Consider the following 17,454-nt stretch of genomic DNA (forward strand, 5'->3'; position numbering starts at 1 on the left):
CGAAGGAGGTCTCCGAGATTGACGCGCGTCGGTCGACCTGGCGACGTATAACGCTTCAGATTTATTCAATGACGACGATCGTTAAGGGTTCCGAGAGGTGGGTGGGGCAGGGTCAAGGGGTCCGTGGCCCCTTCCGATATCCGACGCCAGACACGTGCTCCATTCCGGCACGGCTCGACGCCAAGAATCCATGGCGCGTCCCCGCGGCATGATTAGCGTCGCGCGACCGTCGTCTGCTCGTCGTTAGCTCGAATCGCGGTGTAATCCGTCACGCTCTATAAATTGCGCCGATGACACGCGGTGTCGATGATTAAATCCATCGGACGTTCACACTCTTTCGATAATAATAATCGGCGCCGTACCGCATTTATAGATGAAAGGCGGTCGATACATTAAATGGACGGTTGTACGAGCCGCCCGAGATCGAACGAGCGAGGAAGCCTCCGTCTCAGCTTCCGTCAGCTTGGAAAGACTAAGTTTAGCTCACGCGGCGGCCAAATTGCGTCTCCGGTGAGTAGCGACGTGTTAAAGTCGTACGTCATATTTCCGTAACCGTAACTGTCGCTTAACCGACATTCGTTTTATCGTCCGCTGTCGCCTCCGGAAATTGTCAAACGAGACGTGCGAGAAGGGTCGCACTTTTTTGGTTCTTTATCACGGGAAAGCATATGTCCGGAGAAATGTAGTAAGTACCGTATCCTTCTCTGTTTGTATATTTTGTGTTTATATAAATGATCAATAGTTATACGAGCGAGAAACTTTAGAAATATTCGACGACATAAAATACTCTTTACTAATCACGTTAATATTATCACTCGTTATCTTATCATATTAACATTGTTAATTTACCAATGAAAAGGACTCAATTTCAATTGTAAAAATTGATTTCAATGACGATTCACTCTTTGCTCGGATTCGCGATCTCGAAGTGTAACTTCGACAAAGCAGAAAATATGAGAAAAGAGAGAGGAGAAGGCCACACAGCGGAGGCCGAGAAATATTTATCACAGACGATCGCGACAAGAAGAACTTTATTCGCCTCATCCATTCTCTTTCGGCTCTTCTCTTCGAGACGCTACGTCTCCTTTTCCCCGTCATTCTACCTCTTCTTCTCCTCCGTTCCTCTCGTGCTATCCTGTTCTTCCGCGTGTGTGCTCGCGTGCATATATAGAACCGTCGTGAATCGTGCGATGACTGGCGAAAATCAATTCAATTCCGCCGTATATCTAATTCAATAATCTGAACGTGCGACGAGTGGGCGAGGAACAGGCCGGAGAATGTAAATGCGATAAATGAGTTCGAGGTGATATTATAAGAAGGAACGAAGGAACAAAGAGTACCGCGACTTCCGGCTGCTCCGCATGACCGACTCGGCTGTCATAAATCGTTTCATGGACGGAACCAACTGTGGCTCGGCTTCGTCCGCCTTACGAATCTGACAAATGATCGTTTCACGAGAAGCCAATTAACACCTCGTACAACAGTCGTACAACAGGCAGTGGCATGTGTTGGTGAAATAACTTTGATCTGAAGATCGCGACGTATATCAACCGCGAGCATAAATTTAGATTCTCAGCAGGGATCTAGCAATTTTTCCATTTCTCATTTTTCTCCTTGCTTGAATATTGTAAGTCGATGTATACATCGATGTGTAAAAGGAGACTAACAGACTCGTTTTATCGTTCAGTAAAAGATCGATAACAACAACGCTACTTGAAGGTATCGTTTATAATTTGTACCATGGCTAGCTAGTTCATACATTTTTTAAGCGTTCAGTTTCGCAACAATGAGGTAACGAGGCAAAGGGTTGTAAACGTAAAACGTAAAAGGCGAGGGTGAAAATTCCGAGTACGAAACGTTTAATTACACCGACGATTAGCATGATTCATAATGGATTTCGCGACAAAACTGCTTACGTTTTATTTTGTTCAATATAAAATTACTTAATTATTTATAGAATAACATGAAATGTCTTGATTTATATAACATATATAAAAGTATTACAAGTATAATGGAAATACAATCCCTCTGTCGCTCCCTCCCTCCCTTCTCCTCTTATTCTCTCTCACTCTCTCACTTTCTAAAAGATTACAAGGATTAATATAAAATTTCTTCGTAATCGACATCGTTAGCCTGCTCCTAAAAAAGCTATCCGTTCGCGAACACGCCATCGAAGATAACCGCGCGTTCCCTCTAGATGTTGCCATCTATTTGGCACATCCGTTGTCATGGTGGATTTCTTGCTGTCGAGGGGCGACCACTCGCTCGTGGCAAGATAAAAATACGGTCGGAAGGGTATTAGTCACTGTGCGATGGCCCGTGGGGTTCCGAGAGAGAAAGAGATCGAGAGAGAGAGAGAGAAAAACAGAGAAAGAAAGAGGCGGAGGGACCAGTCTGTTCGTCTTTCACGCGTACTCCGTCACCCTGCAAACTGCACTAATACTCCGTGGTGCACGCGTGTGGGTACGCGCGTTAACTAGATCGCCAGGAAGCGAAGCCGTTAAATCACGCGGGACTCGGACAAACCCGGAATGCAACGTGGTTGCGCGTATACATTACGTATACACGTACGTACGGTGTGCGGGATGTGTGCGCCGGAGATTGGCGCTGTGTGCATTCCGCCGCCTCATCGGGCGCGGACGTATCAATTAACTCGGGAACTCGACGGCCATCTCAACTAATTTCCATCCATTCTCGACATACCTACTCGATGTGCCATGAAATTATCGGTCGATAGCTACGAACCGCTATAGCTACCGTGCCTACCGCTCTTTCGTGAACCCTATAGCTCGTATACGAGGTCGACGGTGCGCTTTTGAATTATCATCGGGGAGATGATTCGAGGGCTTCTCTTTCTCTCGTTAAAACGTAAGCACGTAAGAATATTGATAAATTGAATTGCGTTTCCCTCGGTATAAGTGACGCGTATCCTATGAAGACGAAGTCATTTATAATTGCAAATCTCGACTGCTTAGTGGCAGTTACTTTTTATCCTATCGCTTTTTTTTTTTTATCGTAACTGCAACGTGTTAATGAAAAGCAAATGTCGACAAATGCGATATAAGCGCGTCTCGCTCGTTCGGGACGGTTAATTACACGCAGTTGCCGGCTCTTAAATCCACCTCGTGTGATTAAAAGCAGCCGCATCATAATCGTGATGATGCAGAGACGCGCCACGTATATTGACTGGATCGCGCCGATCGCGAACGAATAACGAATCGATATCGAAATTGACAGCGCTCGATAATTACCCACGGCCGTTCGCTTCAATTAGGATAAGCTTGCGTAACGAGGTGATTGCGGGAGCGACGTGATTCGTTAGCCGGCCCAGAGGAATACTGCGGCGTCCCCGAGGCCCCTCGACGAGTGTCGCGTGAACCAATCGGATACTTTAATGACCTCTAACGACGAGCAATTAACTCGAATCGGACGGTAATGTTATCAGCTTTGCGTTACAGGATTGCCTCTCTCGACCGGCTTCTATATTCGGTGCGGCGCGACGCGACGCGATGGTCGGCCCGACGCTCGTTATGACAGCGTCAGAATGTTCGGTGTTGTTTGCCCATTAGACTCGACTGTTCGACAATGTCGAACACGAGAGCGCATCGATCGCTCGTGTCGGATGACGTTATTTGTCTGATTTCCCGAGGTATACTACTTCATTCGCAAGAGACGCAAGGCTGTTTTACTCCGTAATAAAGTACATAAAAATACAAAACTTTCTGGAAATATTGTAGCATTAATAATTTATAAGAACTTTAATATTTTACACACTCACGCACGCGCGCGCGCGCGCGCGAATTCTTTAAACAGTTGTGCGATAATAAATCACACTCTCCGTCTCATACAGTAGTATGCGTTGTTAATATAATCGGCGGTCTTTAAATTAAAATAGGAGACTCTCTATTCAAGCTCGAATTGATTTTTCAGACGCCAGCTTTCTCAGTTTCCCGATCCCGTCTTTTCTGATCCCTGATTTTTCGAGTGCGCGGCACTTTGGTAACAGGACTCGCGTGCTTCTCTTATACCAGCACGTGTACGTCGCGCGCGTCTGCGTGCGCCTGAAAACGGCGGCCTTTGAAGTTGCGTACTACCTCACGCATGTGTGTCCGCTCGCAGCTTTTCCAGCAAACTACATGTAACTGTGTTAACCATATGTCCATAAACCGTAGGTCTAACCATAGCCTCGTTAGTCCTCTCTGCGCAGTCTTCCCTCGGCTTTACAACCGGTTCGGATTAGCGTATTAATCTGTTCGCCCATTCGACAGGTTCGTTACGCTCGCCATCTCGTTCACGCTTAACAAATTTCACGAGTAATATTGTAACGAACCTAGATGAAGCATATTGTTTGACATGACAATCAAAATAATTAAAATTATTTCGAGATGCGTGCTATCATAAAGCTTTTCAGCAAGCACTTCCTATTTTTCATGAAAGACCAAAGTATAATCAGTTCTTATCGTGAATCGTGTACCAGCGATACGTCAACTTTTTTTTTACCGCACGAAAGGCGCCTCTCCTCTCTCTCTCTCGCTTTTCCCTAGACACTCCAGTCTGCGGTGAGGTCGTCGAGAAAGAGGCGGTTTCGCTTTTGAAATTTTAACCGTGGTATCCCCAACCGAAGTCGAATCGTTAGGATCATGAGATTTGTTAACAGACCTCGAAGGGGCGAGAAACGACGAGTCTTTTGAGCTCCTTTGTCGTATTTTTTTACTAAGCTTTGCCGACATCACGGTGTGAAATTTCAAAGTGCCATTCAGTTTTCCGTCATCTCTCTACTTAGTACTTTGCTCTCTCTCTCCGTCATTCACTAATTTGTTTTCGGAGAAACCGATTGACTCGAGACACTTATTACTGAATTTTTAAATACAATAAAATAAAATAAACATGGTTTTACTTACCTGTCGTTTTTCCATATCCATAATTGTTATTTTTACATTAATTAAATTATTATTTTTAATATTAGCAAAATGATACGTGCCATGCAACGTATTCAATTTACTTTTCCCGGTTGTGCGGTACATCTCTGCCATTCGTAATCCATTTATAGATCGTGATGAGCGCGATCCGGCGCGGGACGGTGTTTGCGAGCAAAGTGTCGTTCCGCCGGCTTCATAAAACGCTCCCGCCGCTCCATTCGTTTCAATTGTATCGCGATGGGGCGCACCGCCGTGAAATTAATCGCACAGCGGTGTCTTTGTCTGGTGACGGTGCGCGACCTTTATTATCGCAACACGTTCGAAAGAACAGACGGATCTAATGACCCCGAGCCTTGAGAACGGTCTCGCGGACGTGACACTCGCACGCGCCTAATTATTCACTCGCAAGCAACTGGACGGACGTGGTATCTCCCGAAGGAAAATCCTTCCCTTTAATTTATTGGTGCGCGTACGCCGAGGTGTACGCGGCATACATAAATACGAGCGCGAGTTATACGAAAAAAAATTACGATAAAACTATACGTTAACATGTGTCTCGAGTTAATTAAATATCATTCTATTCGTATCTCGAATCGTAATTTGTATACGAACATCCTTTGATGAAAGGTTATTTATTAGTAGTGTGGTTACTTTTTTTGGAAGAATTACAGAAAGTACACGAGTAAAATGATATTTATGTCAAGTCTATTAAATATTAAAAAAAAAAGTATTTTATTGAAGATTACTTACTCTCTTCTTAAATATTAAAATTATATATATATATATATATATATATATATATATCGAAACATTAATATTAAATAAATAGTTACGTTAGTTTAGAAATACAGTAGATGTAATACGATACTTCAAAGGAAACAAAAGATTATGATAATGATACAGAATAAAAATAAATTTTCTTTGAATTTTTTAAAAATTTATTTTACAGAACACAATGCATATTTTATTTAATGAATTATAACTGTAGTGATTCTCTGAGTACAGCACAGATTCAGCATGTTGCAGCAGATGTATACGTACGATTGTTGTCAGCTTCCGTGAAACAAATAATGGAATGGAGGATAAAGTAGTTACGTAAGTGCGGAAGAGTTGAAGCGGCGTAGAATACCCACCAATCGCTATATCTCGAGCGAGGAAGAATGCTTCCTGCATTAGGAGCGTACGGCCATGGTCGTAAAGGCGCGATGATCTGTAGGTAGAGGGTGAGCAGTGGCTGGTACCGAGGGGGTTGCAAATTGAATAACAAACGTTCACCCTCCTCGGTTAAATCACCGAAAAAAGCCATCCCCCGGGCTTGCACGCTTGCCGCTAGACGTTAACCGCACCCCCCGCGAATTGCTGCGGCGCAACCCCGGCGCGACCCTCTCCGACTGCTTTGCATAACGATCTTATTTCGTAATCTCTGCCATATTGATCCAGTTTACGGCGCCGCGCTTGAAAATTGTTTATTGCGGTGTCTTCGTCAGGGCATGTCGAATCTGTAGCTCCGCGGCACCGCACCTTTGGTGAAACATGAATTCCGTCTTTAAATTATAAGTTCATTAAGTTTTTTGCACCAACTTTGCGCGGCGCCTTTCTGAACACTTTATTCTAGCCGCATCCGAGAATGAAAGATCATTTTTCTATAATTGCTTCATTAATTTGCAAACGTATCTATGTTTTAAAAACATGCAATTGTCTTTTGACACGAATTGTTGCTTCTGCTGTCATTGTTTGAAGAATATTGCGTATGTGGTAATCAATTATGATCGCGGCCAGAATGCTCGGTAGAATCAACTTTATAGAAGCTTAATGATCGCGTGACGCGGCTACTCTACTGTTTAGGCCCGAGAGAGGCGAGCCGAGTCATTCTCGCTAATAAGATCGAGAAGCTGAAGCAAGTATCGGGCGCATTTCCCTTGCACTCGCGATGAGGCGATGCCCGACGCCGCGGTGATCGGCGAAATCTGCGAACGGGGAGCGAATAAGGTCGAAATAAAATCCTGGAGCGGGAAAATAAAGTGGCACGACACAAAGTGGGGGGAGGCCCGATGTTATGACGGGACATTTCACGGTTGGCAGGATCTGGGATTTAACGGCCCGTGCGATAATATCGTCCCAGAAGCTCGTGTCCCGCTCGTGCTCCGCCGTGTTATCCGCTCAGTGTCGTTCTTTGTCGGCCTGTTGATACATTGAGGGTAATATTCGCTAGCGTCAGACTACATGACTCTTCATCGCGAATATTTAGATCTATATGTGTCAAAATTAAAAATCATTATTGGCGGATACGCGACGTTGTACTCGCAAAGCAATTATGAATGAACTTACTTTCAATTCGTGCGTAGGAATCACGTTTAGCAGGCGAGGAAGATAAATTAATCCAGGTTGACACGCGCACGGGTTGCACCTTAATAAACAGCGGCAGCAAGAGCGGGGGTCGAGCCAGGAGTTAATAGAAATTAGTGCGGACTGTTTTTTTCATAGATTGCAATAGGAAGTCGGCAATTGGGCGGTAGGGACGAGCTTCGTGAATGGAGTGAAAGTCGAATAGAGTCGTCGTTATTCACAAAAGCATTATTTATTTCCTTTTTCTCACTTTAAAATGAATTTATAATTTTTATAATAATACAGTAATAAAGAAGAGTTAATAGTAATAATTAATAATTAATAATTAATAATAATTAATAATAATTCATTGATAATAGTGCGATACTACATCCAAAGAGTGGGCTGATATGAGTTATCGTTCAAGTCCAAGTTCCAAACGTAATCAACAAATTGCCTGGAAAAAATTTTAAATTCACTAAGGAAAATCACTTTCTCGTCAGACAGTGTTCAAGGCCCTGTGTGGTATGAAATCGTTTGGAACCTGTCCGTGTCCATACTCCACGGTCGTTTCTCTTTAATTCGTTCCGTCTCTCGCCTTCCGAAAATGAACGGAAGAGAAGAGCCGGGGCAGGGCGCGAAGTGTTTTGTCGGTGTATGGTACAACGCGACAGTGCTTTATGTATATATATATATATATATATATATATATATATATATATATTTATATTTATATTTATATATTTATACGGGTTACTTCTTTTTACACATCATTACACCGCTTAATTAATATAATATCATCTCTCTTTCTCTCCCTCTCTTTCTCTCGCGCCCTATATATATAAATATATATATTATGTACAAATAAAAAAAAATTCTGAAATATCCGCGTGCGTGCGTTACGAGTTACGAGGACCATCTCCGTATAGTCAGAATACCAGGACGGGGAGTCAGATTCGTGTATGTACCTCCGTGTATGTACTCGTGTCTACGTGTTATGTATCATTCGTGCCTGCGTGTATGATCGCGGCGGACGGACGTGCGGTGGATTGTGACCGGTTGTTGGACGCAAAGTGCGCTCGTAAACCGCTTAGAGACTATGTACAGGCGCGGGGGACGAGGGTGAGGGAGTCTGCGCGGTCCCCGGCGTGCCAGGATTCTGTTGCACAGAGTAGGAGTTATTTTGTCGCGAGTGCTGCTGTTGGTGCGATGGGTGATGATGATGGTGATGGTGGTGGTGATGATTCTGGTGTTGCTGATGGTGGTGATGGGGAGTCGACGGATTGATGGTCGAGTGATTCTGCATGAGGTTCAGGTTGAGGGGGTAGGATAGGGGGGAGCCCAGGGCCGTTGCGGCAGCGGTACTGCAGGCACCGGCTCCGGGCCCCACCGGGCTCAGTGCATGCTCATCCCCGCGTGCGGGTGGTGGGCCGCCGGGACGGAGGTTGCGTGATGATGAGGATGGTGCATTAGAGGCGGGAGATGCGGGTGGTGGGGATGGTGTGGGGTCAGAGGCGGCGGGGTCATCTGTATTGGAGTCATGGGGGTTGTCGGCTGATGGCCGAGAGTGGTGGTGGTGGTCTGGGGGGAGGTGGTGTTGCTGGTGTCCTGGCCCGCCACCACCGCTGCCGCCGCCGCCGCCGCCGCCGCTGCCGCCGCTACCGCCAGCTGCTGCTGCTGTTGCTGCTGCTGCTGGGCCTGAGCCGGCTGCTGCGGCGGCTGCGGCTGCGGCACCGAGCTGGAAGTGGGACTCTGCTGACTCCCGTTGTCCTCGCTGTCGGAGCAGGACTCGGCCGACGAGCTCCCCGCTCCCCCCTTGCCCTTGCTGCCGCTGCTGCTGCTGCTGCTGCTGTGGGTCTTGACGTGCTTCGCGAGATGGTCGCTGCGCATGAACCGCTTGTTGCAGACCGGACAGGCGAATCTCTTTTCGCCGGTGTGGGTTCGAAGGTGCCGCTGCAACTCATCCGAACGTGTGAACCGCTTGCCACAGAAAAGCCAGTTGCAAACAAACGGTCGCTCACCAGTGTGCCACCGTAAGTGGGCCTTCAGATGCGACGTTTTCCCGTAGACCTTGCCGCACCCCGGTATGTGGCAGCTATGGATGTTCTTCTTCCTGAGGTGCACGCCGGCGGGACCGAGTCTCTCGGCTTCTTGACAATTCGGGCAATCGCAGGTGGCGCGCCCGGTGTAGCGTCTCTGCGAGCGCGGCGAGGGCGCTTGGCTAACGCCGGCGCCCCCGACGCCGACACCGCCGCCGCTGCCCTGAGGGCTTCCGGCACCGGCGCCGGCGCCGGCCGTGGCGGCCGCGTGGTGATGGAGTCCAAATCCGGGCGGCCCGCCCGGTAGCATCGACTTGTACGTATCTTGCAGGAGATTGTGGCCGGCCGTCGTCGCTGTGGTCAGCAAGTGATTGCCGGCCAGCGCTAGGCTCGTCGAGTAGTCGGCCGAATAATTGGCCATTTGCGCCGCGTGGACACCGACGCCGACGGTGCTGCTCACGTCCAGCCATCCACCGGCAGTCGCGGCGCCGTGCACGTCCCACCAACCGTCGCTCGCTTTAATTCCACCGTGCGTTGCGCCCGGCATCGCGTTGAACGGCCACGATTCGTACGGATGCCTGCCGTACACCGAGCCCAGGGTCGCGCCCTCGACCTTGCCCAGAAGACTACTTTGATGGTGATGCGGGTCGCCGGCCGGCTGGGCGCTCGCCGTTCCGGGGAAATACAATTCGCTACCATATTGCGGCGCGGTCGAGGCGCAAGACGTCACCGGCGCCCTGGCGTAACCACCGGTCGTGCTGCCGGCGCTGCTCGTCGCCGTCGGTCTCTGGCTCACTCCCGTCGTTGTGCACCCACCGCTCCCGCCGCCTCCTCCACCTCCGCCGCCGCCTCCCCCGCCGGTGTGCTGTGGCGAGCTCCCGCTGCTCTGCGGACTCTTCTTCCAGGGGTGGAAACCCTTGCCCACGGCTGCGTCCGCCAGCGGCGGCGGGCTCTTGCTGCTTAGCTTGTTGCATTGCGCCGCCAGCATGGCCAGAGGTGTGCCTCGTAGTCCCGGATGATCCTGTAACATAATTGAAAAATCTATGTTTACTCTTTCATCATAATTTTATTGTGTAAGAAAAAGGCTTATTGATATATCTTATGATTTTTTTTATTTTAAAACATGCATTGTCCGTGTGACGCGATAAGTATAATTCGAGCTAATATTGCTTTGCACTAGATTTATATCAAGGATTATAAACGTGACAAATTCTTTGTTAAAAGCGACGAATGTTTACATGCGTGATGTCGCTTTACAACGATGTGCCAACACGCTCGCTCGCGCATTACCAGTTCTTTTCGGGATTTTTTAAGGCCGGAAACGCTCGTTATGGCGCAATCTCGTCGGTGCGATTACGCAAATCGGTAATAACAACTCTGGAGCGAATTACGTATCGCGCGTATCGATTCACGGGACTGTCGGGATACTTTTTCGTGCTAGCGCGCGGGTCGTAATATCGAAATCTGGCGGTTGGTGGACGCCCATAATCGCCCCGCCGCGTCTAAATCGATCTAAAAAGAAGTCCCGGTCCGGGCACAGGCCCAAGAAGAGGGAGAAAGAGGAAAGTCTTCCCCTAAGGGCATATAATGACACTAAATTGCCGCTCCTATCCTAGAAGAGATCCAAGATTAGTTGCTGAAAGTAATGAGACCCGGATAGACCGACCGCTCTACCTTAGGCCGCTTTCATGCAAATTGTTCTCGAATCAAGCACAAGGTCGACGTACGATTTCCATGATACCATGATTAAGCGACCCGAAATAACGTGGGAAAATGCTGGGATCTTGGAAACAAGTATGAAGAAGATCAAGATCAACTCGCTTGAGATATCGCGTAAATATGCGACCGGCAACGAGATAAGAACTATAATTTGTGATAGAAGCATGACGAGAACTCTCGATGCAAATTGAGCAAATTCAATTCGGCACAATTTGTGTGTAGATTCCACGGCAGATTTCAATGAGCCTTCCAATTCCGAGAAACTTGCGAGAACTCGTGCTCCTTTCGCGCACACGCGGCCCGAAGAATTAGAGGGAACGCAATTTGTGTGCGAGTTAAAAATTAGAGCGAACGGCAGAAGCCGACTCTGAAACTTTAGATAACGAACTTCATCAAAAGCAGCTCCATGCAAATCGCTCGCGGGGGTAGCGCGGGGATGAAAGGACAAGGAGAGCGTCGGCGGCTACTGAAGGGCCGGAGGCTGAAGAGGAGAGGTCCCGAAGCGGATTTAGACGCGGAGAGGTAAAAGCGAGAGGGTCCGCGGAAGCGGCAGGAAATTAAGGTCTGGAGGGCCGCGCGGCCATTAGCAGCCGGCGCCATGGAGGCGACACGCCCCCACGTGGATTCAACCTTGCGCCAGCAACACCGGCGAAAGACAACGAACGCGCGCACCCTTCCAGGATGGAAGCGACGTGAGAGAGAGAGAGAGAGAGAGAGAGAGAGAGAGAGAGAGAGAGAGAGAGAGAGAGAGAGAGAGAGAGAGAGAGAGAGAGAGGGCGCGAGAGGGGAAAGAGAAAGGAAAAACGGAGAAGTCGCGACCGCACCACACGCTCGATCTATCCTTCGAAGAGATTCGGAGTCCTGCTCGGTTGCCTCGATCATTCATCAACGCGTACAACAAATGTCCCACTCATATTTCTTCGCGGTAACATGACATATTATTGTATATGGTCGTTATTCAGGTTGCGCTTGTATACGAAGCCGTTTCAAGGCTTTTCGGGTGATTTAGTAACACTGTTACCTTTAAAGTAATAATAAATTAAATAACTAGGTGTTAAAATGTAGATACGTTTGTAAAAACGATTTACATCTCGAGAAAGCTGCGAATCGATCGAGATATCTATAGTTTAACGAGACATTTGAACGAGACGTCGAAAGGTACCGAGAGTTATTATTCCGAAAAATCTCCGAACGCGCTGTGTGATTGCTCCCCGTTACGATGCTCTCGACGAATGGTAGCGCTCGTTGACGCAGAGGTCGTAGAGGGTGACGACTGGCACGGAAGAATTTCCGCGGAGGGTTGAAAGGACGAAATCGTCTCTCCCGCTTTTACGTCGAGAGGGAGGCGGAAGGTTTAGCGCGGTGGAGATCGCAACGGGGTTGAGTGTCTCTCCGCCGGTGTACGAGCCACGCCCTCTTCAAGCTCGATGAGTGCAGGTTGTAGGCAGGCCACGTATCGATCCGCCGGGACAATATGACAGTGGCCTGCGGAGACAACGACGTCCCTCGCGATCAGCTCCCTCCACAGTCTCCATCGCTGAACCCTACGCGTGGATACACGCCTTCCATGACGCGTTGCGCGCGTACGCGATCACGATTCGCGGCTATTATCACTTTTCTGTCTTATTACCGCCTCTACCTCTTTTCGTCTACCGCGATACGCGCTTTCTTCGTAATGAGATATCAATAGCTTCTGAGCTGTCAGCCTCAAGTTGGAATTAATCGCGAGAGATTGTTCGCGCGCGCGCGCGCGCGGTCGAACGAACGATCGTGTTGGCGGAAGTGCGACGATCGCGTAGGTGAGTGAAAAAGTGCGTAGTACGAAATTGACGGAGCGTAAAGAGTACCGAACTATCAGCACAGGCACCGGCGAGGCTCGGGACCCTCGCACCCTCCTGTCGGCACGGTTAAAAGGGAGCCGCCGACGTGAAATGGGCATCGGTAGGATCCTTTGTTTTAGCCGCGTGACGTCACGCCCCTCGAAGCCAGCTAGGACTAATAATGCCTGGAGCTACGCCGCGCATAAATTAAAACGAAGGATCCTCGCTTGTCTCGCCTCGTCCCGTCTGTGCCGGCTCGGATCTTTTTCCGAGAACTCATTCGCGCCAAGGCGTCGCGCGATTGCTTCCCGACCGGCGCGGCGCGGCGAGGCCTCGAACGTGCCAGGAAGTATCGACCGCCGCACGAGATCGTTAACGAGATCGGCCACTCGACACCCGATGCGACGCGACGCGGCGCCGGACGGCGGAAAATAAAGCGGAAACGTCGGCGATCGCGTTCGAGCACGAGCCACGTGACAGCTGAATGCGAGGGAGGTAAAAGACCCGACAGCGAGGGTGCGAAGCAACAAACCGTGGGGTGTCTACCGGTCGAGCTTCGTGGCGAACCGCATCCGACGTCCGTGTCAAACTTTCATTCCCCTTTCAGCTCGAAGAGAACCCTCGTTCGCACATCAGGCGAGACGCGCGTTGATCGGTACTTTATGTACTTTATGCATGCACGCTAACAATAAGATATCGAGAATCCCCTCCCTTTAAACATGCAAGAAGAAAATGTTTTCTTTTCTAAAGACAAGAAAATATCTCTCTTGGGGTTACGGTTACAAATTTTTATTTCTACGAAAACGCAAGTCATTCGAGAAACGACTTAAAAATTTATCTCTGCTATCAAATCGTTGTCGTCGAATTAGCCGGAGACAATTAAAAGAACGACGAAACCGTGGAAAAAGGATTGCTTTGTGGCACCATAATGGAGCGCCGCGCAAAATTAGTCGGCGCTCTTTTCTGCTTTCGGTGTAAAAAGTGTCGGTCGTTCTCGAGAGCCATTGACCGCGATCTCCAAGCACCTGCCGAGCCGGCATGGTCGAGTTTCTGATTGGATCCACCTGCATTGAGCCCCCAACCATGAGTGGTATTGACCAACTACTTCACCACGTCAAACTTTGCGTATTTTAATTTCTAGTTTTGTATGTTTAACTGAATCATACTCATTACCTCTCTCTACGCGTTTCTTTTGTCATTTTTATAGATCGTAAAAAATATTTTACTCTATTACGATATGACACGCTATTTTACTTCATTGTGAAGATGAATATTAATATTTGTTAATACTGGAAAAATTGTTTTAAGTCGGTACCTGATAAGTATATAGTACGTTTGAGAGAGTAGTCTTGTTTATATTTTAAAATATTATCTATATGTATATATATAATTTTTTAAGATATTTTATAGGAAAGAGCCTGAATTAATCCTAAAATGCAATCCATTTCATATTTATCACATAACGTATACGGTGATTTATCTCGTGCTGCGAGTGAAAAATGCAGGGATAAAATTATTCACAAAGCACGTAAATAAGTAACGTAACTATTATTACCATGCAAATTGTAACATGTTACAGATACGGTGTATACCATCGGATTATAATTTAAAATGGTATTATTACTTCTGCCTGAAACGATTTCGTTGGCATTATTCTCTTTACAATCTCGATACGCTTACGCGGACACGCAAAACATTCCGCGGGGAAAAGAAATGTACCTAGATCGAGCGGGATCGAATTGTTGAACGCGATTTCCATACCGCGCTAATTACTCGTCCGAGGTACAAGTCGGGCGAAATGTAGCGGGCGGCACGGAATGCCGTTGCGCGTTGAACGTGGCCAGGTCTTCGTCGGGTCGGGCGCGCTGGGCACGTACGTCAACGAAGGGTTACGCGGGCAGGCCTTCCCTCGGCGAGAAGAGCGATGCCAGCGATAGTACGAATGCGGGTTACTTCGAATGCTAATTATTTGTTTATCAGCCTCCGCATGCAACCGCGCCGGCACGCAGCCCAGTGTCCCGATAAGAAGCGGTGCCCCTTGAAGCTGTTGCGCGCTAGAGTTATATATACGCTCGACGTCGGCCTCGCAGATAATTGCCGCGATTATAAAAACGTTCGCTTTGCCTCGCTCGTCTTTCTCGTTATCGGACTGGCCGTCGACTTCGATATACTCGTTTCCTGCGTTGTTTCCCCACGTCGTTTCGCGGCTTTCTCCCTCCCTCTTGCTCTTTTTCCCGATACTTCTTTTCCTCCGTTCTTCGCGGTTATCTTGAAGTGCAAATTAAGATTTAATACGCATGATCGAGTTAAAAAGTATGTACTACCATACGTATATTCGTACGAATGCGAACGGCGATATCAAAGTAGTAAGAATACAAAGTTTAACTACTATTATAGCAGAAATTTTTACTTTGCAGCAATGTTGCGTGACGTAGAATTGCACGTTACGATGATAGTTCGTAAGCTGAAAAAAAAGGAAATAAAAACTTTTTCCCATTGGTTACAAGACGCGTTATCCGAGCAACCTCATTGCATTTATAAAGTTAATTGTGTGATAGCACTATCCACGTAGCGTCCATATAGGTCATGCAATATATTGTGCAAATTCTGCGCCAGATACGACGTTGAGCCAAAGTAAATTCGACGCGGATTAACGCCGCGAGAGATTTTCAGTCGTGTAGTTCATACGTCGCTCAAGCGCGCTCTCACACATAATAATCGCGGCTTCTCTTCCCCCCCTCTTCCCCCGCCTAATAGTTGCGAAAATCTTTTCACGTTGGCGGCTGGCACCTCGTTTTCCTTCCGCCTCGTTTCTCCGGCTTCGCGAACCCGGACCCCTCGATCGACCGGTAGCGATGGAACAAAATTGTATATTCGCACGCAACGCGACTGCCATTATATATATACGGGAGAGAAGCTAGCCGCGAGGTCGTCGGTCCTCCTTTCGACAAAATGGCGCTGCTTTTCTTGCTCTCGCGTCGGTATCCTCTCTTTTAATCTCGCGCGCGACACTGACCGCGTCCCCAACAAATGGATTTTTAACTCGGCCCATCTAAGCTGCCCGAGGTCCACCCAGCGACGAACGTCAGTGGCGATCAACTTACCGGGCGACTTTGTTACACGAGGGACGGCGGCGTATCGCGCCTAGCATCAACGACCGCGATCGTTAACGAGATGATACACTATATATACGGCTAGATTGCTCGAATCTCTTGAACTCGAGAACTTCGAACAAACTCCGCTAATTTTTTCACGACGCTTGTAAGATAGAATTCAGATCTATCTGCAACTCGGAGACCATCTCCACGGCAGTGCTCTCGTCGCAACACCGCGCGTGCAAGACGTTTATTAATACCGGAGATCTCAAATGAAAGAGAATTAAGTAATACGTCTTATCTGTCTGTCGTATATCGTTCGCTCATAAATAATTATTAGCAAATTAAATTACGCGCGATAAATTTTTCTGAATATTAGGAAACGCGCGAGAAGCGAGGGCGCGGAAGAGGAAAGAAAAGAGGAGGTTTTCTGCAAAGGACGGGATTAATAATCTTATTCATGAGTGACCGCAGGCCGGCGCCGAACAGCGCCGCACTGTGACGGAACCTCCGTTAGTTCCCACCGGAGCCGAGCTACCTGTTATCCTCTGCCTGCTAAATTATGTTTTTTAATTAAATCCATCGTAAAGGAGCGGCTCGCCTGTATACCTCACTCGCCGCCCTTCTCGGCCGAGTCTTCTATTCCCTTCTCGCACGCCGGTCGCCGCGTTACGAAAGAGCCGATCGTATACGTCCGAGAGTGTCTACGTCGGGTAACCGTGGCTCGAGGCCAAAACAGGGAGCTATCCAAATTTATTCGGCTATATCCTATAGCCCGAGAGGCATCTCCTACTTTGCCTCTTTTTTGCTCCTCCTCCCGACGGCATCGAATTTTTTTTTTCCTTTGCCGCGGACCCTCGACAAATTTCAAATCGCCCTTGGATCCAATGATTTCCGGGTAAAGATGTAAATCGGGTTCAATATTGTAAGATATTTCTCTACTTAGCATACTTTATTTCGTGATAAATTTTACCTCTGTCAATCACCAATCAATTCTCATATATTAATAAGATGCGATTATATGGATCCTTGTAGTAACGTAAGCGAAGTACTACAAACTAGCACTTTTAGTTTAAAATTGAAGAGAGCGCCAAACTGTTCGTTGGGCAAACAGTGAAAAAGAAGCGGATGGAAATGGGGGGCAGACAGAAGAGAAGGACTACCAATTCATTAGCTCTCGTAAATCCGTCGCCCCCGCCGGCGTTGAATATTAAGCGGGCATTACGCGGTCCGGTTATAACTCGTAGCCAGTTAACACCGGTATCATCTTCCCGACCTTCCGCACTCTTGGTGCGCGGTTATTCCAATGCACTTCCGAACAAGAATCCTCGGTTATCAGAAAGTTCGTCGCAAAGTTGACGAATAGTTCGATAACGCTGCACTCAATTTTCGGCAAAAATCGCGACTCGTTTTTTGCAAACGTTACGTCTTCATTAGGATAATGAGGGCGGAGTAAATCTCGAGGGGCACGGTCGCCTGCTTGCGCGCGCGCACGCGGTTGAGAGAGTGCATTTCCAGAATGCCCTTGTCGAGGAAC

At 47.9% G+C, this 17,454-nt stretch overlaps 2 protein-coding genes across 11 annotated transcripts in view; one reads left to right on the top strand and one right to left on the bottom strand.

The window, feature by feature from the left end:
* The window catches only part of LOC143894680 (uncharacterized), a 175,034-nt gene that overhangs the window by 48,661 nt on the left and 108,919 nt on the right, over window positions 1-17,454 (top strand). The window lies entirely within an intron of this gene.
* Window positions 5,894-17,454, bottom strand: part of Sp1 (transcription factor Sp8) — a 37,578-nt gene continuing 26,017 nt past the window's right edge. For 2 of the 3 annotated variants that reach the window (XR_013256140.1, XR_013256141.1), the window contains exons 2-5: window positions 9,266-10,304; window positions 7,248-9,197; window positions 6,053-7,169; window positions 5,894-5,972 (exon numbers count right to left, since the gene is read on the bottom strand). Coding sequence is in view for 1 of the 3 variants with exons in the window: in XM_077401190.1 (XP_077257316.1) it covers window positions 8,640-10,304 (1,665 nt within the window). In the remaining 2 variants the exon portion in view is untranslated. Of the gene's footprint in view, window positions 5,973-6,052; window positions 7,170-7,247; window positions 10,305-17,454 lie in introns of those variants that run through there. The other variant, XM_077401190.1, reaches the window with a different exon arrangement.

This window comes from Temnothorax americanus, unplaced genomic scaffold, assembly GCF_048541705.1.
Source record: "Temnothorax americanus isolate GAGA-0224 unplaced genomic scaffold, ASM4854170v1 Scaffold14, whole genome shotgun sequence".
NCBI classification, from domain to species: Eukaryota; Metazoa; Arthropoda; class Insecta; order Hymenoptera; family Formicidae; genus Temnothorax; species Temnothorax americanus.